Below are 25,224 nucleotides of genomic sequence, written 5' to 3' on the forward strand. Positions count from 1 at the left end.
CAAAAGGCCAAGGGGCGTGGCCGGAAGAGCGACACCAGGACAGGAAAATTCTCCAAGTCCTGTGGTAAATTTTTGCCGAGGAAGACTTCCGAGCCTGAGTCATAGTGGAGATGACTTTGGGAGGAATGCCGGAAGCCGTCAGGATCCAGGACTCAAGAGCCACGCCGTCAATCTGAGAGCCGCAGAATTCTGGCGGAAAAAACGGACCTTGTGAGAGAAGGTCTGGACGGTCCGGGAGATGCCACGGCACCTCTACGGACAGACGGAGCAGGTCTGGGTACCAAGCTCGCCTGGGCCAGTCTGGAGCAATGAGTATGACCCGACGGCCCTCCATTCTGATCTTGCGCAGGACCCTGGGCAAGAGAACTAGAGGGGGAAACACGTAAGACAGACGGAACTGGGACCAATCCTGAACCAGCGCATCCGCTGCAAAGGCCTGAGGATCGTGGGAGCGAGCCACGTAAACCGGGACCTTGTTGTTGTGCCGGGATGCCATTAGATCCACTTCCGGAGTTCCCCACTTGCGGCAGATCGACCGGAACACTGCCGGATGCAGAGCCCACTCGCCGTTGTCCACGGTTTGACGGCTGAGATAATCTGCCTCCCAGTTTTCTACGCCTGGGATGTGGACTGCGGATATGGTGGACATGGAGTCCTCCGTCCACTGAAGGATGCGTTGAACCTCCAACATTGCCATGCGGCTGCGAGTCCCGCCCTGGTGATTGATGTAGGCAACTGCTGTCGCGTTGTCTGACTGGACTCGAATGTGCTTGCCCGCCAACAGGTGGTGAAAGACTACGAGAGCTAAGAGCACAGCTCTGATTTCCAGCACATTGATCGAGAGGGCTGATTCGGACGGAGTCCAAGTGCCCTGTGCTCGGTGGTGGAGAAATACTGCTCCCCAGCCGGATAGACTGGCATCCGTGGTGAGGATCACCCAGGACGGGGCCAGGAAGGAGCGTCCCTGAGACAGAGAGAGGGGCCGAAGCCACCACTGAAGAGAGCTCCTGGTCTGTGGCGACAGAGCCACCAACCTGTGCAAGGAAGAAGTCTGCTTGTCCCAACAGCGGAGAATGTCCAGCTGCAGAGGACGCAGATGGAACTGGGCAAAGGGAACCGCTTCCATTGACGCCACCATCTGACCCAGCACCTGCATGAGGTGCCTGATGGAATGACGGCGGGGCCTCAACAGAGAGCGCACCGCCAGTTGGAGGGACTGCTGTTTGACTAAGGGCAGCTTGACAAGTGCCGGCAGAGTCTCGAATTGCATCCCTAGGTACGTGAGTTCTTGGGTCGGGGTCAAAGTGGACTTGGGCAGATTGACAAGCCACCCGAATTGGACAAGAGTGGCGAGAGTGAGCGAGACACTCCGCTGACAGTATGCGCTGGATGAAGCCTTGACAAGAAGGTCGTCCAGGTAAGGAGTCACTGCCAACCCCTGGAGGTGCAGAACCGCAACCACTGCTGCCATGACCTTGGTAAATACTCGAGGGGCCGTGGCTAACCCGAAGGGGAGAGCCACGAATTGGAAATGTTCCTCTCCTATTGCAAAACGTAGCCAACGCTGGTGTGAAACTGCAATTGGCACATGCAGATAGGCATCTCTGATGTCGATGGATGCCAGGAAATCTCCTTGGGTCATTGAGGCAATGACAGATCGCAGAGACTCCATGCGAAAGTGCCGCACCTGAACATGCTTGTTGAGAAGCTTGAGATCCAGGATGGGCCGGAAGGAACCGTCCTTTTTGGGGACTAGGAAGAGGTTTGAGTAAAAACCTCTGAACCGTTCCCTGGCGGGAAACGGTACAATCACTCCGCTGGCCTGCAAGGATGCCACGGCCTGAGAGAAGGCGTCGGCCTTGGAGCAGGGGGGAGTTGACAGAAAAAATCTGTTTGGCGGGCTGGAAGAGAACTCTATCCTGTAGCCGTGGGAGATGATATCCCGCACCCACTGATCGGAGACGTGTTGAAACCACACGTCGCCAAAGTGGAAGAGCCTGCCACCGACCAAGGACGTTTGCTGGCTCGGCCAGATAGTCAAGAGGAGGCTGCCTTGGTGGCAGCAGCTCCTGCGGACTTTTGTGGACGCGGCTTCTTGCGCCAGGAGGGCTTCTGGTCCTTGGCTGAGTTAGTGGACGAGGCCGAGGGCTTAGAGGACGACCAGTTAGAGGAACGAAAGGAACGAAACCTCGACTGGTTCCTGCCCTGGACAGGTTTCCTGGTTTTAGTCTGCAGCAAGGAAGTACTCTTCCCGCCAGTAGCCTCCTTAATTATTTCATCCAGTTGTTCACCGAACAGCCTGGTCCCAGCAAATGGGAGCCCAGCAAGGTGGTACTTTGAGGAAGCATCTGCCCTCCACTGTCGAAGCCACAAGATCCTGCGGATAGCGAGGGAATTAGCGGAGGCCACCGCAGTGCGGTGAGAGACCTCCAGCATGGCAGACATGGCGTAGGCTGAAAAGGCTGAAGCCTGGGAAGTTAAGGCAACCAATTCAGGCATAGAGTCCCTAGTGAGGGAATGCATCTCCTCTAGGGAAGCAGAGATGGCTTTGAGAGCCCACACTGCTGCAAAGGATGGGGAGAACGAGGCCCCTGCCGCCTCATAGACAGACTTGGCCAGGAGGTCAACCTGGCGGTCAGTGGGATCCTTAAGTGAGGTGCCATCAGCCACAGATACAACTGTCCGGGCTGAGAGTCTAGACACCGGAGGGTCTACCTTTGGTGAGTGAGCCCACTCCTTGACCACCTCTGGTGGAAAAGGATAACGGTCGTCAGAACCACGCTTTGGAAATCGTTTGTCAGGACAGGCTCTGGGCTTGGACACAGTGGCTTGAAAACTGGAGTGGATAAAGAACACACTCCTTGTTCTCTTAGGCGAGGTAAACTGGTGCTTTTCTGCCAGAGAGGGTTGCTCCTCTGATACTGGCGGATTGAGGTCCAGTACAGAATTAATGGACGCAATCAAGTCACTCACATCTGCGTCACCCTCGGTCAGATCAATGGGGCACATGGAGGTAGCGTCCGAGCCCCCAGTAAAGATATCCTCCTCGTCCTGCGGGTCGACTCGTGAATCGGAGTCGCGGGACGAGGAAGGAGAGGGGTCCCTGCGTCTCCTCTTAGGAGGACGGGGTCTGGGAGCAGATGAAGAATCCTCTGTGAGCTCTGCAGAGCGAGCCGAAGCAGCAGAGGCACCCTGAGAAGGGGGCTGATGCATGCTCAGCAAAGGACTGGTAGATAGATTTAGGAAACATTTCTACCCAAGCCGGGGGTTCAGCCACCTGGGCCGGAGCAGCCTGAGGGACCACTGGGGAGACTCCAGGCTGAGGCACCACCATGTTAGAGCAGGCATCACAATGAGGATATGTGCTCGGTTCAGGCAGTACGAGCTTACATGCAGTGCATATTGAGTACAGCCTTGCTCCTAGTGTGAGACATGCTGCCGAGGTGGAGGCTCTGCAGTAAAGAATACACTCCTTCAGAATGACCCCCAGAGAGTGTATAAGAAGGTCCACAACCAGAGGTTGTGGCTTACCAGACAGTTTTGTGTGCCCTCCGGATTCCACAGCTCGGACCCCCAGACAGATTGCAGAGATGCAGCAGCCAGCGCCGATCAGTGTGAGAACGCTGAAAAATGGCGCCGGAGTGAGGAGGGGGGGGCGGGACCTAGCCCAAGAGCGGGAACCGGAGGGCCAAGGGGATATACAGGGGAGGGGAACCTCTCCTCAGAGAGGAGTGTCCTCCCCTGAGCTGAACGGCCGGTGGGCGGCGCCGCACTGTCCCTCTGCATGACTGACATGCAGGGGCAGTGAAAACGAAACTAGGCCGCAGCCGAAGACGGGGCCTAAATTTTACAATGCGGCCGGCGCTCAGGCACCCTCGGCGCCGTTCTCTGGTGAAAACCGGAGAACCGGCCGGAAATGTCACAAATAGTACAAAACACACTCTCCCCAACATTAAAGTACAAGGGACCCCCCTGACAATAACGTCTCAATACTTAGCTTGTGAGACGCAGGGCCAGGTCCCTGAGGGATGAGTGCTCCGTCCGGCAGGGTCCTGAAAGGGCTGCGGATGGAGACCGGTCTCCTGCAAAGCAGTGAGAACCGTGCTGGCTCCCACTTCAAGCCAGAGCCCGAGGGATGGTGAAGGAGCGCGGCATGTAAGGCTCCAGCCTTGAAATCAACCTTAACAACACCGCCGACACAGTGGGGTGAGAAGGGACATGCCGGGAGTCCAGGCTTGGACCCGCTTTTCTTCAAACTCTTTAAAATGAAAATCAGATGAGAATGCATGAATGTGGATGTGTGCCTCCTGAACACAAAGCATTGAACTGGGTATATTTGGTTATCCAGGGAGTGTATATGCTAGGAGGGAGGAGCTACACTTTTTAGTGTAGTACTTTGTGTGTCCTCCGGAGGCAGAAGCTATACACCCATGGTCTGGGTCTCCCATAAGGAACGATGAAGAAACATTAATACATGCCCTAATCATCTCCTACCTCGACTACTGCAACCTCCTGCTCTCTGGCCTCCCTTCCAACACTCTTGAACTCCTCAAATCTATCCTGATCTCTGCGGCCCGCTTAATCCACCGCTCCCCTCGCTACTCCCCAGCCTCGCCACTCTACGAATCCCTTCACTGGCTTCCCATTGCCCAAAGACTCCAGTTCAAAACATTAACTATGACCTACAAAGCCATCCACAACCTGTCTCCTCCCTACATCTGTGACCTAGTCTCCCGGTACCTACCTGCACGCAACCTCAGATCCTCACAAGATCTCCTTCTCTACTCTTCTCTTAATCGCATACAAGATTTCTCCCGTGCCTCCCCCATACTCTGGAACGCTCTACCTCAGCACATCAGACTCTGTCCTACCGTGAAAAGCTTCAAGAGGAACCTGAAGACCCATCTCTTCCGACAAGCCTACAACAACCACTGTGCAACCAGCTCTGTATCCTCACCCATTCCCTGTAGGCTGTGAGCCCTCGCGGGCAGGGTCCGCTCTCCTCCTGTACCAGTCTGTTTTGTACTTTTAATGATTGTTGTACTAGTTTTTATGTACACCCTTTTCACCTGTAAAGCACCATGGAATTAATGGCAATATAATAATAAAAAGAGAATTTTGTTACTTACCGTAAATTCTTTTTCTTGTAGTTCCGTCATGGGAGACCCAGACCATGGGTGTATAGCTACTGCCTCCGGAGGACACACAAAGTACTACACTCAAAACGTGTAGCTCCTCCCTCCTAGCATATACACCCCCTGCTAGCCAGTCCTAGCCAGTTTAGTGCAAAAGCTGAAGGAGGACATCCACCCACAAGAAGAGAGAGTAAAACCCGGAAGAACCGGAACCTCTGTCTACAACAACAACAGCCGGTGAAGACACACGGAACAAGAAACCTGCCAACAGGCAATAGGGAGGGTGCTGGGTCTCCCATGACGGAACTACAAGAAAAAGAATTTACGGTAAGTAACAAAATTCTCTTTTTCTTTAACGTTCCTATGGGAGACCCAGACCATGGGACGTTCTAAAGCAGTCCATGGGTGGGAATAAACAGACAACTGAGAAGCAGGCGAAACCTAACTTCACAAATGGGCGACAGACGCCTGAAAGATGCGTCTGCTCAAGCCCGCGTTTGCCAAAGCATGAGCATGCCTTGGATAGTGCTTCGAAAAAGTATGCAGACTAATCCGAGCTGCAGTCTGACAGACCTACTGAGCCGTAGCCTGGTGCCTGAAAGCCCAAAAGGCACCGACAGGTCTGATCAAGTGTGCCCTGATCCCCGGCGGGGAAGGCACTTGAGTACACTTGTAGGCATCGGAAATGGCCGACCTAAGCCAACGAACCAGGGTCGGCTTAGATGCCGAGAGACCGCTACGCTGACTAGCGGTCAGCACCAGAGAGAGGTGCACCGCCTAATAACGGCGGTGCGAGACACATAGATCCGGAGTGCCCGCACCAGATCCAGGATATGCAACGCTTCCTCAAAGCGATGAACAGGAGCCGGACAAAAGGAAGGCAGGAAAAATTGCCCCGGATAAGGTGGAAGCAGTAACCACCTTAGGGAAAAAGTCCGGAGTCGGACGGAGACCACCTTGTCTTGATGCAAAAGACCAAAAAAGGGGGAGACTCCGAAGAGAGTGCAGCCAAAACTCTCTGGCGGGAAATTATGGCTACTAGAAAGACTACTTTCTGTGAAAGATGAAACAAAGAAACTTCCCTAAGAGGCGCAAAGGGGGGTTTCCGGGAACCGTGAGGACCGGATTAAGGTCCCAGGGCTCCATAGGCCGCCGGAAAGGCGGAATTATGTGAGATGCGCCCTTGAAGGAGCGCACCGGAGCCAGCCGGACGATACGCCGCTGGCACACACTGACAGAGCCGAGACCTGTCCCTTAATGAGGAATAGTCCTAGCTGTAGACCGGACTGTGGAAGGGACAGGAGGGTCGGCAAGGCCAAAAGGTCAAAGGACACTTTGGAGCTCGAGTCATAGTGGAGATGACTTCAGGAAGGATACCAGAAGTGGTCAAGATCCAGGACTCAAGAGCTACGCCGTCAATCTGAGAGTCCAGAATTCTGGCGGAAAAAACGGACCTTTTGAGAAAAGGTCTGGACGGTCCGGAAGATGCCATGGCAACCCAACGGACAGAAGGAGCAGGTCAGGGTACCAAGCCTGCCTGTGTCAGTCTGGAGTATGAGAATGACCCGACGGCCCTCTTTACTGATCTTGCGCAGGACTCTGGACAAGAGCTAGAGGGTGAAATACGTAAAAGAGACGAAACTGGGACCAAACATGAACCAGTGCGTCTGCCGCAAAACCTGAGGATCGTGGACCACGGTTGGACAGCTGAAATAGCCTGCCGCGCAGTTTTCACATCTAGGATGTGGGCTGCGGATACGGTGGACTAGGAGTCCCTTGTACACTGAAGAATGCGTTGAGCCGCCAACATTGCCAGGCGGCTGAGTGTCCCGCCCTGGAAGTTGATGTAGGAAAACGCTGTCACGTTGTCCGACTGGACTCGAATGTGCCTAGCCGCCAACAGATGGTGAAAGGCTTAGAGAGCTAGAAATACAGCTCTGATTTCCAGCACATTGATCCAGAGGGCTGATTCGGACAGAGTCCAAGCGCCCTGCGCTCCACGGTGGAGATATACTGCTCCCAAGGCGGATAGACTAGCATCCTGGTGAGGATCACCCGGGACGGGGCCAGGAAGGAGCGTCCCTGAGACAGAGTGGCCGAAGCCACCACTGAAACGAGCCCCTGGTCAGTGGCGAAGGCACCACCCCGTGGAAGGAGGAAGTTCGCTTGTACAGCGGAAAACATCCAGTCTCAGAGGACGCAGGAGAACTGGGCAAGGAATCGCTTCCATTGACGCCACCATCTGACCAGCACCTGTATTCGGTATCTGATAGAACGACGTCGACCGCCAGCGGAGGGACTACTGTTCGACTAAGAGCAGCTTCACAAGTGCCGACAGAGTCTCGAATTGCGTCCCTGGGAACCTCTGGTTCGAAGTCAGAGTGGACTTGGACAGAATGACAAGCCACCCGAATTGGTTAGAGTGGCGAGAGTGAGCGAAGCACTCTGCTAGGAGTCTGCACTGGATAAAGCCCCGACAAGAAGACCGTCCAGGGCAAAAGATCACTGCCAATCCCTAGAGGTGCAGGACCCTAATCACAGCTGCCCCAATGAGAATACTCGAGGGGCCGTGGCTAACCCCAAGGGAAGAGCCACGAATTGGACCACTCCGATTGCAAAACGTAGCCAACGCTGGTGTGAAACTGCAATTGACACCTGCAGATAGGCATCTCTGATGCCGATGGCTGCTAGGGAATCTCCTTGGGTTCTTGATTGATCCGGTGAAAAAAAAAAAAACACACGGAACAAGACCGAGACTCCATGTGAAAACGCCACGCCTGACCATGCTTGAAAAGCTAAAGATCCAGGTCGGAAGGCACCGCCCTCTTCGGGGACTAGGAATAGATTTAAGCAAAAATCTCAGAACCGTTCCCAGTCGGGAACTGGTACAATTACTCCATTGGCCTGCAAGAAATGCCACGGCCTGTGAGAAGGCGGCGGCCTTGGAGCCGGGGGGAGTTGACAGAAAAAATCTGTTTGGCAGGTGGATAGAATTCCATCCTGTAGCCATGGGAGATATAATCCCGCCCCCATACGTCGCCAAGTGGAGAGAGCCTGCCACCGACCAGGGAGGTTGTTGGCGTGGCTAGATAGCTCGGAGGAAGCTGACTCAGTGGCAGCATCTCCTGCGGTCTTCTGAAGACGCAGCTTCGAGCGCCATTTGGGTCTATGAACCTTGGCCGAGCTAGAGGACGAGGCCGATGGCTTAGAGAACGATCAGACGGAGGAACGGAAAGAACCGAAACCTCAACTGATTCCTGCCCTGGACAGGTTCCCTGGTTTAGGTTTGTGGCAAGGAAGAACTCTCCCCGCCAAGAGCTTCCTTAATTTCATCCAGTTGGTTCCGAAGAGACTGGTCCCACAAAAGGGAGCCCAGCAAGGAACTTCTATAGAGGCATCTGCCTTCCATTTTCAAAGCCACAGGAGCCTGCGGATAGCGAGGAAAGTAGCCAAGGCCACCGCCGTGCGGTGTCCAGCATGGCAGACATGGCATAGGATGAAAAGACTGAAGTCTGGAAGTTCAGGCAACCGTTTCGGGCATAGAGTCCCTGTGAGGGAATGCATCTCCTCTAGAGAAGCAGAGAAGGCTACAAAAAAACCGCACTGCTGTAAGGCTGAGGAGAACGAAGCTCCTGCCGCCCCCATACAGATTTGGCCAGAAGGACAACCGGGCGGACCGCAAAACCTTAAGTGAGGAGCCATCAACCACTGACATAACGGTCCGGGCTGAGCCACCTGAGGTGAATGAGCCCACTTCTTGACCACCATTGGTGGACAGGGAAAAAACAGTCCTCAGAATCACGCTTCATGGGAAGCGACTGTCAGAGCGGACCCTGGACTTGGTCACAGTGGCCTGAAAACTGGAGTGGTTAAGGAACACACATTGTGTTCTCCTAGGCAAGGTAACTCCGGCGGATTGAGGTCCAGTAAAAAATTAATGTACCGTGGGATCCTTATAGAGGTGCCGTCAGCCAATGATACAACTATCCGGGCTGAAGTCTAGACACCGGAGGGACCACCCTTGGCGAATGAGCTCACTCCTTGACCACCTATGATGGGAGGGGGAAACAGGCAGCAGAACCCCGCTTTGGGGTCTGACAGGACAGGCTGTGGGCTTGGACACAGTGGGCTGAAAACTGGAGTGGTTAAGGAACACACTCCTTGTCCTGTTAAAGGTATACTGATGCCTTTCTGCCAGCGGGGAATACTCCCCTGATACAGGCGGATGGAGGTCCAGTACAAGTATAATGGACGCAATCCAATCATTAGCATCTGCGTCACCTACGGACGGATCAATGGTACATAAAGTAGCGTCCGAGCCCCTGGTAGAGACATCCTCCTCGTCCAGTGAGTCAGCTCGTAATCAGAGCTGCGGGACGGGGAGGACAGGGGACCCTGCGTCTCCCTGTCAGGAGGACGGGGTCTGAGACCAGAAGGAGAGTCCTCTGTGAGCTTTGCTAAGCGAGCTGTAGCAGAAAACGCCCTGATAAGGGGGCTGCATGCTCAGCAGATGCCGGGACAGCCGACCCCTGGAGGATTCCAGCCAAACCAGGGGTCAGCCACCGAAGCCGGAGCAGCTGGAGGGACCACTAATGAGCCTCCAAGCTGAGGGGCCACAGTGGTTATGAGCTCGGTACAGCCGTACGAGACTACCTGCAGTGGATAATAAAAACAGCCTGCAGCCTCGCTCTGTGAGACATGCTGCAGAGGTGGGGGCTCTGTCTAGAATGGCCCCCATCAGAGAGCAATAGAGAAGGGTGTTCAATTGCCGCGCCAACAGATCACTCATTCAGATGATGAAGACCAATGTCACTTTATTTTCATACAGGTCTACGCGTTTCTGGAGCACCTGCTCCCTTCCTCAGGACCATCAGGTTAAAGAAGGGAATTTTGTTACTTACCGTAAATTCCTTTTCTTCTAGCTCCTATTGGGAGACCCAGACGATTGGGTGTATAGCTACTGCCTCCGGAGGCCACACAAAGCATTACACTAAAAAGTGTAAGGCCCCTCCCCTTCTGGCTATACACCCCCAGTGGGATCACTGGCTCACCAGTTTTAGTGCAAAAGCAAGAAGGAGGAAAGCCAAGAACTGGTTTAAACAAATTCACTCCGAAGTAACGTCGGAGAACTGAAAACCGTTCAACATGAACAACATGTGTACCCGAAAAACAACCAAAAATCCCGAAGGACAACAGGGCGGGTGCTGGGTCTCCCAATAGGAGCTAGAAGAAAAGGAATTTACGGTAAGTAACAAAATTCCCTTCTTCTTCGGCGCTCCATTGGGAGACCCAGACGATTGGGACGTCCAAAAGCTGTCCCTGGGTGGGTAAAGAATACCTCATGTTAGAGCTGCAAGACAGCCCTCCCCTACGGGGAGGCAACTGCCGCCTGCAGGACTCTTCTACCTAGGCTGGCGTCCGCCGAAGCATAGGTATGCACCTGATAATGTTTGGTGAAAGTGTGCAGACTCGACCAGGTAGCTGCCTGGCACACCTGTTGAGCCGTAGCCTGGTGTCGTAATGCCCAGGACGCACCCACGGCTCTGGTAGAATGGGCCTTCAGCCCTGATGGAACCGGAAGCCCAGCAGAACGGTAGGCTTCAAGAATTGGTTCTTTGATCCATCGAGCCAGGGTGGCCTTAGAAGCCTGTGACCCTTTGCGCTTACCAGCGATAAGGACAAAGAGTGCATCCGAACGGCGCAAGGGCGCCGTGCGGGAAATGTAGATTCTGAGTGCTCTCACCAGATCTAACAAATGTAAATCCTTCTCATACCGATGAACTGCATGAGGACAAAAAGAAGGCAAAGAGATATCCTGATTAAGATGAAAAAAGAGGATACCACCTTAGGGAGAAACTCCTGAATGGGGCGCAGCACTACCTTGTCCTGGTGGAACACCAGGAAGGGAGCCTTGGATGACAGCGCTGCCAGCTCAGACACTCTCCGAAGAGACGTGATCGCTACCAGAAAGGCCACTTTCTGTGATAGTCGTGAAAGGGAAACCTCCTTCAGAGGTTCGAAGGGCGGCTTCTGGAGAGCAACTAGTACTCTGTTTAGATCCCATGGATCTAATGGCCGCCTGTACGGAGGGACGATATGACAAACGCCCTGCAGGAACGTACGCACTTTAGACAGTCGTGCTAGACGCTTCTGAAAAAACACGGATAGTGCTGAGACTTGTCCCTTAAGGGAGCCGAGCGACAAGCCCTTTTCCAACCCGGCTTGCAGGAAGGAAAGAAGATTAGGTAACTGGAATGGCCAGGGGGATACTCCTTGTGCAGAGCCCCAGGATAAGAAAATCTTCCACGTTCTATGATAGATCTTAGCAGACGTGGACTTCCTAGCCTGTCTCATGGTGGCCACAACCCCTTGGGATAATCCTGAAGACGCTAGGATCCAGGATTCAATGGCCACACAGTCAGGTTCAGGGCCGCAGAATTCCGATGGAAAAACGGCCCTTGGGACAGTAAGTCTGGTCGGTCTGGTAGTGCCCACGGTTTGCCGACCGTGAGATGCCACAGATCCGGATACCACGCCCTCCTCGGCCAGTCTGGGGCGACGAGTATGACGCGGCTGCAATCGGATCTGATCTTGCGTAGCACTCTGGGTAAGAGTGCCAGAGGTGGAAACACATAAGGGAGCCGGAACTGCGACCAATCTTGTACTAGGGCGTCTGCCGCTAGAGCTCTTTGATCGCGAGACCGCGCCATGAAGGCCGGAACTTTGTTGTTGTGCCGAGACGCCATTAGATCGACGTCCGGCACCCCCCAGCGGCGACAGATTTCCTGAAACACGTCCGGGTGAAGGGACCATTCCCCTGCGTCCATGCCCTGGCGACTGAGGAAGTCTGCTTCCCAGTTTTCTACGCCCGGGATGTGAACTGCGGATATGGTGGATGCTCTGTCCTCCACCCACATCAGAATCCGCCGGACTTCCTGGAAGGCTTGCAGACTGCGTGTCCCTCCTTGGTGGTTGATGTATGCCACCGCTGTGGAGTTGTCCGACTGAATTCGGATCTGCTTTCCTTCCAGCCACTGCTGGAAGGCTAGTAGGGCAAGATACACTGCTCTGATTTCTAGAACATTGATCTGAAGGGTGGACTCTTGCTGAGTCCACGTCCCCTGAGCCCTGTGGTGGAGAAAAACTGCTCCCCACCCTGACAGACTCGCGTCTGTCGTGACCACTGCCCAGGAAGGGGGTAGGAAGGATCTTCCCTGAGACAATGAAGTGGGAAGAAGCCACCACTGCAGAGAGTCCTTGGCTGGCTGAGAAAGGGAGACCTTCCTGTCTAGGGATGTTGACCTCCCGTCCCATTGGCGGAGAATGTCCCATTGAAGTGGACGCAGATGAAACTGCGCAAACGGAACTGCTTCCATTGCCGCCACCATCTTCCCTAGGAAGTGCATGAGGCGTCTTAAGGAGTGCGACTGACTTTGAAGGAGAGCCTGCACCCCAGTCTGTAGTGACCGCTGCTTGTCCAGTGGAAGCTTCACTATCGCTGAGAGAGTATGAAACTCCATGCCAAGATACGTTAGTGATTGGGTCGGTGACAGATTTGACTTTGAGAAGTTGATGATCCACCCGAACGTCTGGAGAGTCTCCAGCGCAACATTCAGGCTGAGTTGGCATGCCTCTTGAGAGGGTGCTTTGACAAGTAGATCGTCCAAGTAAGGGATCACCGAGTGTCCCTGAGAGTGCAAGACTGCCACCACTGCCGCCATGACCTTGGTGAAAACTCGTGGAGCTGTCGCCAGACCGAATGGCAGAGCTACGAACTGAAGATGGTCGTCTCCTATCACAAAACGTAGAAAACGTTGGTGCTCCGTAGCAATTGGCACGTGAAGATAGGCATCTTTGATGTCTATTGAGGCAAGGAAGTCCCCTCGAGACATTGAGGCAATGACGGATCGGAGGGATTCCATCCGAAACCGCCTGGCGTTCACATGCTTGTTGAGCAGTTTTAGGTCCAGAACAGGACGGAAGGAGCCGTCCTTTTTTGGAACCACAAAGAGATTGGAGTAAAATCCTCGCCCTCGTTCCTGAGGGGGGACAGGGATCACGACTCCTTCTGCTCTTAGAGAGTCCACCGCCTGCAGCAGGGCATCTGCTCGGTCGGGGTGTGGGGAGGTTCTGAAGAACCGAAGTGGCGAGAACTGAACTCGATTCTGTACCCGCGAGACAAAATGTCTGTTACCCACCGGTCTTTGACCTGTGACAGCCAAATGTCGCAAAAGCGGGAGAGCCTGCCACCGACCGAGGATGCGGAGGGAGGAGGCCGAAAGTCATGAGGTAGCCGCTTTGGAAGCGGTTCCTCCATTTGCTTTCCTGGGGCGTGAGTGAGCCCGCCAGGAATCTGAGCTCCCTTGTTCCTTCTGAGTCCTTTTGGCCGAGGAGAATTGGGCCTTGCCCGAGCCTCGAAAGGACCGAAACCTCGACTGCCACTTTTTCTGTTGAGGTTTACTTGCTCTGGGCTGTGGTAAGGAAGAGTCCTTACCCTTGGACTGTTTTATGATTTCAGCCAATGGCTCACCAAACAGTCTGTCTCTAGATAATGGCAAGCTGGTCAAGCATTTTTTGGAACCAGCATCTGCTTTCCAGTCCTTTAACCACAAGGCTCTGCGCAAAACCACAGAATTGGCGGACGCCATAGAGGTACGGCTCGTAGATTCTAGGACCGCATTGATAGCATAGGTCGCAAACGCAGACATTTGCGAAGTTAGGGACGCCACCTGCGGTACTGCTGGATGTATGATAGCATCCACCTGTGCTAAACCAGCTGAAATAGCTTGGAGTGCCCACACGGCCGCGAATGCTGGAGCAAACGACGCGCCGATAGCTTCATAGACAGATTTCAACCAAAGGTCCATCTGTCTGTCGTTGGCATCTTTAAGTGAAGCGCCATCCTCTACTGCGACTATGGATCTAGCCGCAAGCTTGGAAATTGGGGGATCCACCTTTGGACACTGGGTCCAGCGTTTGGCCACTTCAGGGGGAAAAGGATAACGGGTATCCTTAGAACGTTTAGAGAAACGCTTGTCTGGATGAGCGTCGTGTTTCTGGATTGATTCTCTGAAGTCAGAGTGGTCCAAAAAAGCACTTAATTTACGCTTGGGATACAGGAAATGGAACTTCTCCTGCTGTGCAGCTGCCTCCTCTGCTGAAGGAGCTGGGGGAGAAATATCCAACAGTCTATTAATTGCCGATATAAGGTCATTAACCATGGCGTCACCATCAGGGGCATCCAGATTGAGAGGGGCCTCAGGATCAGAATCCTGATCACCGTCCTCAGTCTCATCACAGAGAGACTCTTGTCGCTGAGACCCTGAGCAGTGTGATGACGTCGAGGGTCTTTCCCAGCGAGTACGCTTAGGCTGCCTGGGACTGTCATCTGAGTCAGAGACTTCAGCCTGTGATGCTTGAGACCCCCTTGAAGTACGGATTAGTTCCAACTGAGGGGGACCAGGGAGCATAGACACAGCAGTGTCCATGGTCTGAGTAACTGGCCTGGACTGCAAGGTCTCAAGGATTTTTGTCATAGTCACAGACATTTTATCAGCAAAAACTGCAAAGTCTGTCCCCGTCACCGGGGCAGGGTACGCAGGCGGCTCTGCCTGGGCTACCACCACAATAGGCTCTGGCTGACGAAGTGCCACTGGGACTGAACATTGCACACAATGTGAGTCATTGGAGCCTGCCGGTAGATCAGCCCCACATGCAGTACAAACAGTGTACACAGCCTGTGCCTTGGCACCCTTGCGTTTTGCGGATGACATGTTGCTGTCTCCTCAGAGCAGTACAGGGTGTCCAGCCAAGAAGCGACCTTACAGTGCAACTATATAAATATATATATATATATATATGGTACCAAGAAAAAAAAGTACACTAATATAACACTGAGGCACTAGTGGGGCCAGCACTAAAATGCTGCTTACCGCCCGCTTAAGAGCGGGTGTGTGGTCGCCGAAATCCCTTTAGTCTGGGTCTCCCAGAGCCTGCTGCCTTTCCCCAGCCAGACTGCATGTGTAATGGCTGCCGGCGTCCTTGTGGAGAGGGGGGGCGGGCCCTGGGCGTATACAGACGAAGAGCGGGAAGCCTGCTTCCCCCTGTGCCTAGTGAGAGGGCTGGAGCATGTAAATAAAGCTCCAGCCCTCGGCGCTGCCAATTGAGCAGCGTCTCTCCCCTACCCTGATTGACAGGGTGGGGGCGGGAACGAAGCGGCGCTAGGCCGCAGAAGCCGGGTACTAAAGTTAGAAGCGCCGCCGCCGTAAAAGCGCGGTCGGCGCAAAGTCCCCGGCGCACCACAAGTCGCAGCTGCGCCGCCGCTCCAGGAGCGGTCGGCGCAGTAGTTCCCAACATGTAACGTCACTCAGCCAAGCTGCAGTGACCTAACCCCAGCGCACAGCGCTACTGTCCCCGGCGCACTATAACGCTCAGCAAGCCTTGAGAGTGTCCGTGCCTGCCGGGGACACCGAGTACCTGAATGATGCAGGGCCTTGTCCCTGACTGTACTCATGCTCCGAATCCAGCAGGTTCTCTGGGTCTGTGGATGGAGCCCGGCCTCAGGGCTTGGGGGCCGGCAAGATCCCACTTCCACAGAGCCCTCCAGGGGATGTGGAAGGAAAACAGCATGTGGGCTCCAGCCTCTGTACCAGCAATAGGTACCTCAACCTTACAAGCACCACCGCGGGTGAGAAGGGAGCATGCTGGGGGCCCTATATGGGCCCTCTTTTCTTCCATCCGATATAGTCAGCAGCTACTGCTGACTAAACAGTGGAGCTATGCGTGGATGTCTGACCTCCTTCGCACAAAGCAGAAAACTGGTGAGCCAGTGATCCCACTGGGGGTGTATAGCCAGAAGGGGAGGGGCCTTACACTTTTTAGTGTAATGCTTTGTGTGGCCTCCGGAGGCAGTAGCTATACACCCAATCGTCTGGGTCTCCCAATGGAGCGCCGAAGAAAATAAGATTTGATGTTATTTTTAACCTGATGGTCCTGAGGAAGGGAGCAGGTGCTCCAGAAACGCGTAGACCTGTATGAAAATAAAGTGACATTGGTCATCATCTGAATGAGTGATCTGTTGGCGCGGCAATTGAACACCCTTCTCTATTGCTCTCTGATGTCTGCCACTGGGTGGCTGCAGCCGTGGATCTTGTTTTACATGCACTTATAGTAGTTGTGACTGTCACAACTACATCAGGTGAGTGAGTTTACTCCCCCTTCCCCACCCCACATATATCGGGGTAAGACCCTATTTGCGCTTTTTTTGTCCACAGCCTCCTTCTAGAATGGCCCCCAGCATATATAAACAGATAAAATAAGCAGCTGCACAAACTGGAGGTTGTGGCTGCAGATCGTTTAAACAGACATGTCTGTGCCCTCTAGTCCCTCAGCCCCGGCCCCCACTTGTCACAATGTGGAATCTCTGTGCCTATGCAGGCACAGAGAACGCTGAGAAAATGGCGACCGGAGCGAGGAGAGGGGGCGGGGCCTACTCTGAGAGCGGCAAATGAGGTAGCCAGGGGAGGGAATCCTTCCTCAGTGAGGAGTGTCCCTTCCCTGTGCTGCGCAGCCGCTGGGCGGAGCCACACTGTCCCTCTGCATGACTGACATGCAGAGACAGTGGAAACCGAAACTAGGCCTCAGGCGAAGCCGGGGCCTAGAGTAAAACATGCGGCCGGCGTGCAGGCACCGTCGGCGCGGTTCTCCAGTGAAAGCTGGAGAACCGGCCGGAAACGTTAACACAAAACATAAAACACACTCCCCCAATAAATAAATATAAAGGACCCCTGGAAAGACCACTTTCTGTGGTAATAACGTCTCATATACTTAGCTTGTGAGACGCAGGTTGCCAGGTCCCTGGGGGGTGATAGCTCCGTCCAGCAGGATCCTGAAAAAGGGCTGCGGATGGAGACCGGTCTCCTGCAAAGCAGTGAGAACCGTGTTGGCTCCCACTTCAAGCCAGAGCCCCTGCATGGGATGGTGAAGGAGCGCGGCATGAGAAGGCTCCAGCCTTGGAAAATCAACCTTAACAGCACCGCCGACACAGTGGGGTGAGAAGGGACATGCCGGGAGTCCAGCTGGACCCGCTTTTCTTCCAAATCTTTGATCCAGAAGGAAAAATCAAAACTCAAAATCAGAGAATGCATGTGTGTGTGTGTAACCTCCTGAAACACAAAGCATTGAACTGGCTAGGACTGGCTAGCAGGGGGTGTATATGCTGGGAGGGAGGAGCTACACGTTTTGAGTGTAGTACTTTGTGTGTCCTCCGGAGGCAGTAGCTATACACCCATGGTCTGGGTCTCCCATAGGAACGTTAAAGAAATAATATATATTTTTTTTACCCCCGCCATGTAATCTAGGGATCAGGCTGCATTTTTCACCTTGGAGGTGTAAAGTGCAGCCTGATCTCTAGTTCCCTAAGATTATACCATGGTAGACGTTTTGGTTTTTTTTTACTATGGTACTAGGTTGCCGATACAGCAAACGCCTTTCGGATGTATACACAGAGAAGCTCTCCTGATGTATGCATCCAACATGCGCTGCGTACATCAGGAGCAACAATCATAGATGGGCCACGTTTATGGAGACAGGCAGAGAAGAAAACTGCAATGTGCCACAGAATGGGAACACTGTCGTACCTGCTGGAATTTCGGATCTGGCTGATGGCTCTGGTAGGCATCCTGAGGAGCAACGTTCTCCGTTGTTGAGGAGGAGGAGGGTTGTGACATGGAATTAAGGTATCCGGGCTGCGGTGACGATTCATGGTTGTCCGGCTGGAGAGGACGCGGCTGCTGATGTAGATGTGGTGGTGCCGGCTGCTCTGAGGCAGAATGAACTTGACTTTGTACGGCGATCTGATTGATGGTGTCCTTGTTGTGCGATGGAGGGAGCGGTCCGGGCATCGCCTGTGCAGGGGGAAGCTGGGACTGCAGGTAAGACTCCTGGGTGGGCAAGGAAGCGTTCACATGCAGGTTATGTTGCTGGCCGTTCTGCTGAGGGTGGACCATTAAGGGACGACCACTATCTGGAGACTGTACAGACTGCTGGGGATAAGCGGCGTTTTCAGCCGGCCCTTCTGGTCTGTGGTCTTGTGGTGGGGTCATGGTTTTCTGCAGCTGCAGGTTTGTTGGGAGTTCAGAGGGCAGTCCATGCACTGGCGGGGATGCGTGGCTGTACAACACTGGATTTTCGGACACAGGAGGGGCGTGCTGCATGGTATATACAGGCTGGTGGGAGCTGTACATGCCTGGGTGAGAGCCCGTCTGCTGGGTGTACAGCTGCTGATTGGCAGGAGCAGCCATCTGCTGTGCATAGACCTGATCCGCTGCTGGGACTTGTTGTGCAGCATAGACGGGGGCAGCCGGAGACACTGGTCTATGCAGGTGATGCTCGGCCCCCGATGCTGTACGCTGGGCAAATGCAAGTTGGTCTGCGGCAGAGATTGCCTGATTATGAGGAGGCGGCTGAGGATATCCTTGGTGATTAATTACAGGGGTTTCTGATTTATAAAGCAGCTGATCCTTGGGAGGAGGTTGTGCGACGGTCGATCGGTTCACATATAAGTCTTGAGGAGCATATAAGCTTTGCTCAGACGGCGGAACTGCGTGCAGGGCATATACAGGCTGCTCAGACGGTGGCACTGCGTGCTGGGCATATACAGGCTGCTCAGACGGTGGCACAGCATTCTGGGCGTATACGGGCTGCTCAGATGGCACCACCGGATGTTGGGCATATACAGGCTGCTCAGATGGCGCCACCGCATGTTGGGCATATACAGGCTGCTCAGACGGCGCCACCTGATGCTGGGTGTATACGGGCTGCTGAGAAGGCGCCATCGGATGCTGGGCATATACAGGCTGCTCAGACGGCGCCACCGGATGTTGGGCATATACAGGCTGCTCAGACGGCACCGCTGGATGCTGGGCATATACAGGCTGCTCAGACGGCACCGCTGGATGCTGGGCATATACAGGCTGCTCAGACAGCGCCACCGGATGCTGGGCGTATACGGGCTGCTGAGAAGGCGCCACCGGATGCTGGGCATATACAGGCTGCTCAGGCGGCGCCACCGGATGCTGGGCGTATATGGGCTGCTCAGACGGAGCCACTGCATGCTGGGCATATACATGCTGCTCAGACGGCGCCACCGGATGCTGGGCGTATACGGACTGCTCAGACGGTGCCACCGGATGCTGGGCATATACAGGCTGCTCAGACGGTGCTGATGGATGTTGGGCATATACAGGCTGCTCAGACGGCGCCGCCGGATGCTGGGGATATACATGCTGCTCAGACGGCGCCACCGGATGCTGAGCGTATACGGGCTGCTCAGACGGTGCCACCGGATGCTGTACGTACACAGACTGCTGTACATACATAGGCTGCTCAGACGGTGCCACCGCATGCTGTGCATATACAGGTTGCTCAGACGGTGGCATTACATGCCTGACAGGAACAGACTGCTCAGCTGAGGGGGTCATATGCTGGGCATGAACTGCATGCTCAGGTGGTGGTCCTTGATGCTGACCCTGTAGGGGCTGCTCTATTGGTGGCGCCATATGCTGTGCACTCACAGGCTGAACATAGACAGGTTGGTCAGCTGTTGGCATTAAATGCTGGGCATATAGTGGCTGTTCAGTCGGTGGTGGTATAGCTTGTTGGGGGTATGCAGGATGCTCCAGGGCCGGGGGTCCACCTTGCTGGGTATATGCAGTCTGCAGTTCTGGTTGTGGCACCGCTTGCTTTCCGTACAATGGCTGCAATTCGGATTGGGTCACACTTTGCTGGGCATATAAAGGATGCTGCATGGCTGAGGGCACGGTCTGTTGGGCATACAATGCTTTCTCGGTGGGTGGGATGATTTTCTGAGAATACACGAGATCTGATTGGGGTATATTTTGCGGTGCATGCACAGATTGCTCATTTGGATTAACCACTTGATGGCCGTAGCCAAGCTTGTCAGATGCGGATGCAGATTGCTGGGCGTACATATTCGGATCAGATGGCTGAGAATACACCGGATTCTCCCCGGATGCGGCCTGGGTCTGCTGTACATACATCATCTGTTCAGTGGACGCAGCTGGTTGGTGATACGCAGATTTTTCAGGTACCAAAGACTGTGGTGGATAAACTGGCGGCTGGGCATGAATATACTGGTCCGGTAAAGGCATATTTTGCAGGATGTAACGCATCTGGTCAGCAGATTGCAGAATTTGCTGGTTGTAAATCAGCTGTTCAGGCAAGACCCCCGTTTGCTGCACAAAGGTGGTCTGATCAGACTGTGCAACCGTCCTCTGAGCCGGGTCGGCGGCAACAACTGGATGCTGCCCATACACTTCCATTGGAGGAATCTGGATGTACAGAGGCTGCTCCGCAGGATTCTGCTTGGCATTAGGAAAATGCTCCGCATGCTGAGAGAACTGCTCTGCTGCAGGTTTGGCCATGTGGACAGGTATTTGTGACAATTGGTGCTGCTCCTGCGTAGAGGTCATCATTTGCTGCGGGAGCCCCGAAGCTTCAGGGACCGCGCAAACGGGTGCGGTGAACGGCGGATGCTCCATCTCGTGGGGATGTTCGGTGCGGACTTGCTGCAAAACAGCGTCCTGTGCCGCGGCGGCGTGAATGACCTTGGGGGTCTGATCCACGATAGTTTGGTAAGACGTCTGATGGTTTGAGGTCTGCTCCAGATGAGGCTGCATGGGGAAAGTCTGTCCTTGCGGTAAATTTGAGGAATACGCCATATGGTCTTGTGAAGGAATCGCGGCCACCTGGTGTTGCTGAACGTTCCCAGGCACTGCCATTACATTTTGGTTCTGATGCACCATGCCATACTGATTTACCATGCCCGGATGACATACAGGAAGGAGCGTCGGAACGTGATTATCGGTGGTTGGCGCACCGAGGACTTGTCCGCCGGCGTGGCCACAAGTGTCTAGATGAACGCCTGCCCTTGTTTGCGGAGCTGCCATTTGCGAAGACATTATTTGGGGGGACAATGCCGACACTGCTGGCTGCAATACGGGTATCATTGACGCGTCTAGGGTGTTGGATTGAGGAAGAGCTTTCCCGTCGGTTGAAAATGCCATTTGGGCGTCCATAGACTAAAAATAAAAGTTGAAAAAAGAAAACCCCATTAAATTTTATAACCAAAATGACAGCAACAACGTAATTAACCCAAACGCTTTAGATTACCTGAACACCAAGTTGTCCGTCCTTCACGGTGAGCTGCTGATACGGGGAGCCGGGCTGCGGCATGCACTGCACGGATAACATCTGCGGAGCGGGCATCTGAAGAAAGGGGAGGGATGAACAGGACACAAAAGCTCAGTAACATCAAGAGCTGTGCGCTGATCACACAGGATGACACTCGCTAATAGAAAGCCGGCCCTCACTCCGTGCTGTGAAAGGGAAGGTGCCGCGTTTATTTTTATTTTTAATTTTTTTGTATTAACAACAGTGAGGCTGTCCAGATCACAGCAGAGGGAGGAGACCTCTGCCATCTTTGTGGAGCTCCACGTTCCCCATCACCCACCGGGATGGATGGGGTGGGAACCAGCGCTGGGCCACGGTGATTACACCGTAACTGATCCTGGCATGCTGCTTCCCACTCTGCCACTCAACCCCCCAACTCTGCCGCTCACCCCCCCCCCCCTCCCCCAACTCTGCATCTCACCCCCCCCCTCCCCCAACTCTGCATCTCACCCCCCCCCTCCCCCAACTCTGCAGCTCACCCCCCCCCCTTCCCCAACTCTGCAGCTCACCCCCCCCCCTTCCCCAACTCTGCAGCTCACCCCCCCCCCTTCCCCAACTCTGCAGCTCACCCCCCCCCTTCCCCAACTCTGCAGCTCACCCCCCCCCCTCCCCCAACTCTGCCGCTCACCCCCCCCCCCTCCCCCAACTCTGCCGCTCACCCCCCCCTCCCCCAACTCTGCCGCTCCCCCCCCCTCCCCCAACTCTGCCGCTCCCCCCCCCCTCCCCCAACTCTGCCGCTCACCCCCCCCTCCCCCAATTCTGCCGCTCACCCCCCCCTCCCCCAACTCTGCCGCTCACCCCCCCTCCCCCAACTCTGCCGCTCACCCCCCCCTCCCCCAACTCTGCCACTCACCCCCCCCCTCCCCCAACTCTGCCACTCACCCCCCCCCAACTCTGCCACTCAACCCCCCCCAACTCTGCCACTCAACCCCCCCCCCAACTCTGCCACTCAACCCCCCCCCTGCCACTCAACCCCCCCCCCCCCAACTCTGCCACTCAACCCCCCCCCCCCCCCAACTCTGCCACTCACCCCCCCCAACTCTGCCACTCAACCCCCCCCAACTCTGCCACTCAACCCCCCCCCCAACTCTGCCACTCAACCCCCCCCCAACTCTGCCACTCAACCCCCCCCCCAACTCTGCCACTCAACCCCCCCCCAACTCTGCCACTCAACCCCCCCCCAACTCTGCCACTCAACCCCCCCCAACTCTGCCACTCAACCCCCCCCCAACTCTGCCACTCAAACCCCCCCCCAACTCTGCCACTCAACCCCCCCCCAACTCTGCCACTCAACCCCCCCCCAACTCTGCCACTCAACCCCCCCCCAACTCTGCCACTCAACCCCCCCCCAACTCTGCCACTCAACCCCCCCCCAACTCTGCCACTCAACCCCCCCCCAACTCTGCCACTCAACCCCCCCCCAACTTTGCCACTCAACCCACCCCCCCAACTCTGCCACTCAACCCCCCTCCCCAACTCTGCCACTCAACCCCCCACCCCCAACTCTGCCACTCAACCCCCCCCCCCAACTCTGCCACTCAACACCCCCCCCCCCAACCCCACAACTCTGCCGCTATGTGCTGGGATACAGTCGCAGGATACAGTGGAGCACTATGCAGCTGGCCTTAGTGACACTTTAGACATTAGGATCACTTTGCGGCCACCAACAAAATGGCTCTGCACTATGATCCTAAACTTCATTCTCTCATCCTTTTGGAAACACCCAGATTGGGAGGGGGAGGCGACATCACACACAGGGGAGCAGACTCCGCCCACTTTTACTTCATCTGCAATGTGAGCTAGTTCTACAGTAGCTCTACAGCAGGATTTCAGCAGCTGCTCCCCCTAGTGTTTAAGAGTGTTAAGAGTGGAAAACATCAAACTTAATATTTTTTTTATATTTTTCTTTCTCAATTAAAAATAATATTTAAAGATAACATTAAAACATTAATACATTTTTTCAGTTATTGAAAAAACTTTCATGGGGGGGGGGGAACAGCACATGATCCTGTGTCCCCCAATAAGGTGAGAAAGTAAAAGTATACATGTTTGGGATCTATGAATTAGTACCGACTTAAGGCATCAAACTGACACATCAGTGTTACCATATTCTGAACACTGAATAAAATATCCCAAAAACAAATCATGCAATTGCATATTTTTTTTTTGCAATTTTTCCGCACATGGGATTTTTTGCCTTTTCCAGTACACCGTATGGTAAAAACTCATTTTCATTTAAAAGTACAACTCGTCCCGCAAAAAACTGTCCCTCATATGGCAGGATTGACAGAAAAATAAAAGTTACAGCTCTTGGAGCAAAAAAAAAACAAAACCGCCCGGGGGTGAAGAGCTGGAGGTGCGAAGTGGTGCAGAAGATATGGTGAATACTTTAAAGGACTTTACAGACATATTCCCTTTCAGCTCTGGAGATTTTTGTGGTCCCGTGGATATAAGCCAGAATTGCTTGTGAGGAGACTATTCTTTTAAAGAATCCAAAATGTATCCATCTAATAATGTACGCTACTAATGTCCAGGCATCATATGAATATTTTCCTGGAGTCTGCCCACAGGTTCTAATTTGGAGATGTGAAGTGTTATTTAGAAGACAAGGGCCTCTATGTCGAGCATTTACATGTGTCAAGTGTAAGATTACAGGAGCAGCATATTTCCCAGCTACGGCCGCCGTCGCCGGTGGCTCGGAGAACACTATTCCTTTTATAGGCGGGAGCGTGCACTCACGGCTTGCGTCGGCTGGTAGTGTCCCATGACGTGCGGCTGAGGATAGTACTGCCCCATGTGCCCGGCCTCCGGCTGCGGCATGCCCGGGACTTGCTGTACCGCGATCGCTTCGTGGGACGTGGCATACATGGCGCTGTGCTGGCTCGAAGCATCCGACAGCGTGATGGAGCCTCCTCCGAGATCGGAAAAGCTATCCGCTAGAAAACAAAAAAATAAAAAATTATATATATATATATATATATATATTATTAATATATATAAATTATTAATATATATATAAATTATTAATATATATAAATTATTAATATATATAAATTATTATTAATATATAAATTATTAATATATATAAATTATTATTAATATATATATACATATACATATATACATACATACACATTTTCAGTATAAGATCATAATATATAAATGCCTAGCAATTCCGGTGATTATACAAGGACCCATTATAGAGAAGATCTACAATTAACCCATCGCTACCGTATTTTTGGTATAGATTTTTGGGAGCCCTAAACTGGGGGCCACAATGTTTGATTGGGTCCTGGTTGAGAACCTGCAATCACTTATGGCAGGACTTCCAGGACGCTCACATTACACAGCTTCCTATGTAAGCAAAATAACCCTAAAAGCAATGGTGATCGATTATAAAGCTCTTTGTAATAAGTGGCTCGCTTGGGTTGCTGTCCAAATGTTCCTATAAACATTAAAGGGTTAAATTAATGACTGATGGCGACAAGGAAAGCTCCTCTGGGGTGCACACACCTGTAACAGATGAGCACTGCTGATACTGCTGCTGCTGCTGGAGCTGCTGGCGCACGTGCTGATCCACCTCCGTCTCCTCGCTCTCGTTCACACCCGCCTGTGAGGCTCCCGCAGGAACAGGGGCGCTGGTCTGAGCGACGGGCGCCCCAACGGCTCTGCTCTGCGAATCCCGCCGCTCCTCTGTGCCCCCGGCCTGCAGCTTCCGCTCTCTTGTCTTCTTGATTAGGCTCACTCGATCACGTATAGACTTCGCCACCGCTTTGCTGTCACTTTCATGGAAAAACCCTGATTTTACCTGTACAGAAAAAAAAAAAAAAAGTTAATG

At 53.7% G+C, this 25,224-nt stretch overlaps 1 protein-coding gene across 1 annotated transcript in view; it reads right to left on the reverse strand.

Moving 5' to 3' along the window:
• The window catches only part of WNK3 (WNK lysine deficient protein kinase 3), a 194,566-nt gene that overhangs the window by 77,377 nt on the left and 91,965 nt on the right, over positions 1-25,224 (reverse strand). The window contains exons 8-11 of the mRNA XM_075324920.1: positions 24,900-25,194; positions 24,126-24,322; positions 21,327-21,422; positions 17,774-21,235 (exon numbers count right to left, since the gene is read on the reverse strand). Coding sequence (XP_075181035.1) covers positions 17,774-21,235; positions 21,327-21,422; positions 24,126-24,322; positions 24,900-25,194 — 4,050 coding nt within the window. The remainder of the gene's footprint in view (positions 1-17,773; positions 21,236-21,326; positions 21,423-24,125; positions 24,323-24,899; positions 25,195-25,224) is intronic.

Source organism: Anomaloglossus baeobatrachus, chromosome 9, assembly GCF_048569485.1.
Source record: "Anomaloglossus baeobatrachus isolate aAnoBae1 chromosome 9, aAnoBae1.hap1, whole genome shotgun sequence".
NCBI lineage: Eukaryota > Metazoa > Chordata > Amphibia > Anura > Aromobatidae > Anomaloglossus > Anomaloglossus baeobatrachus.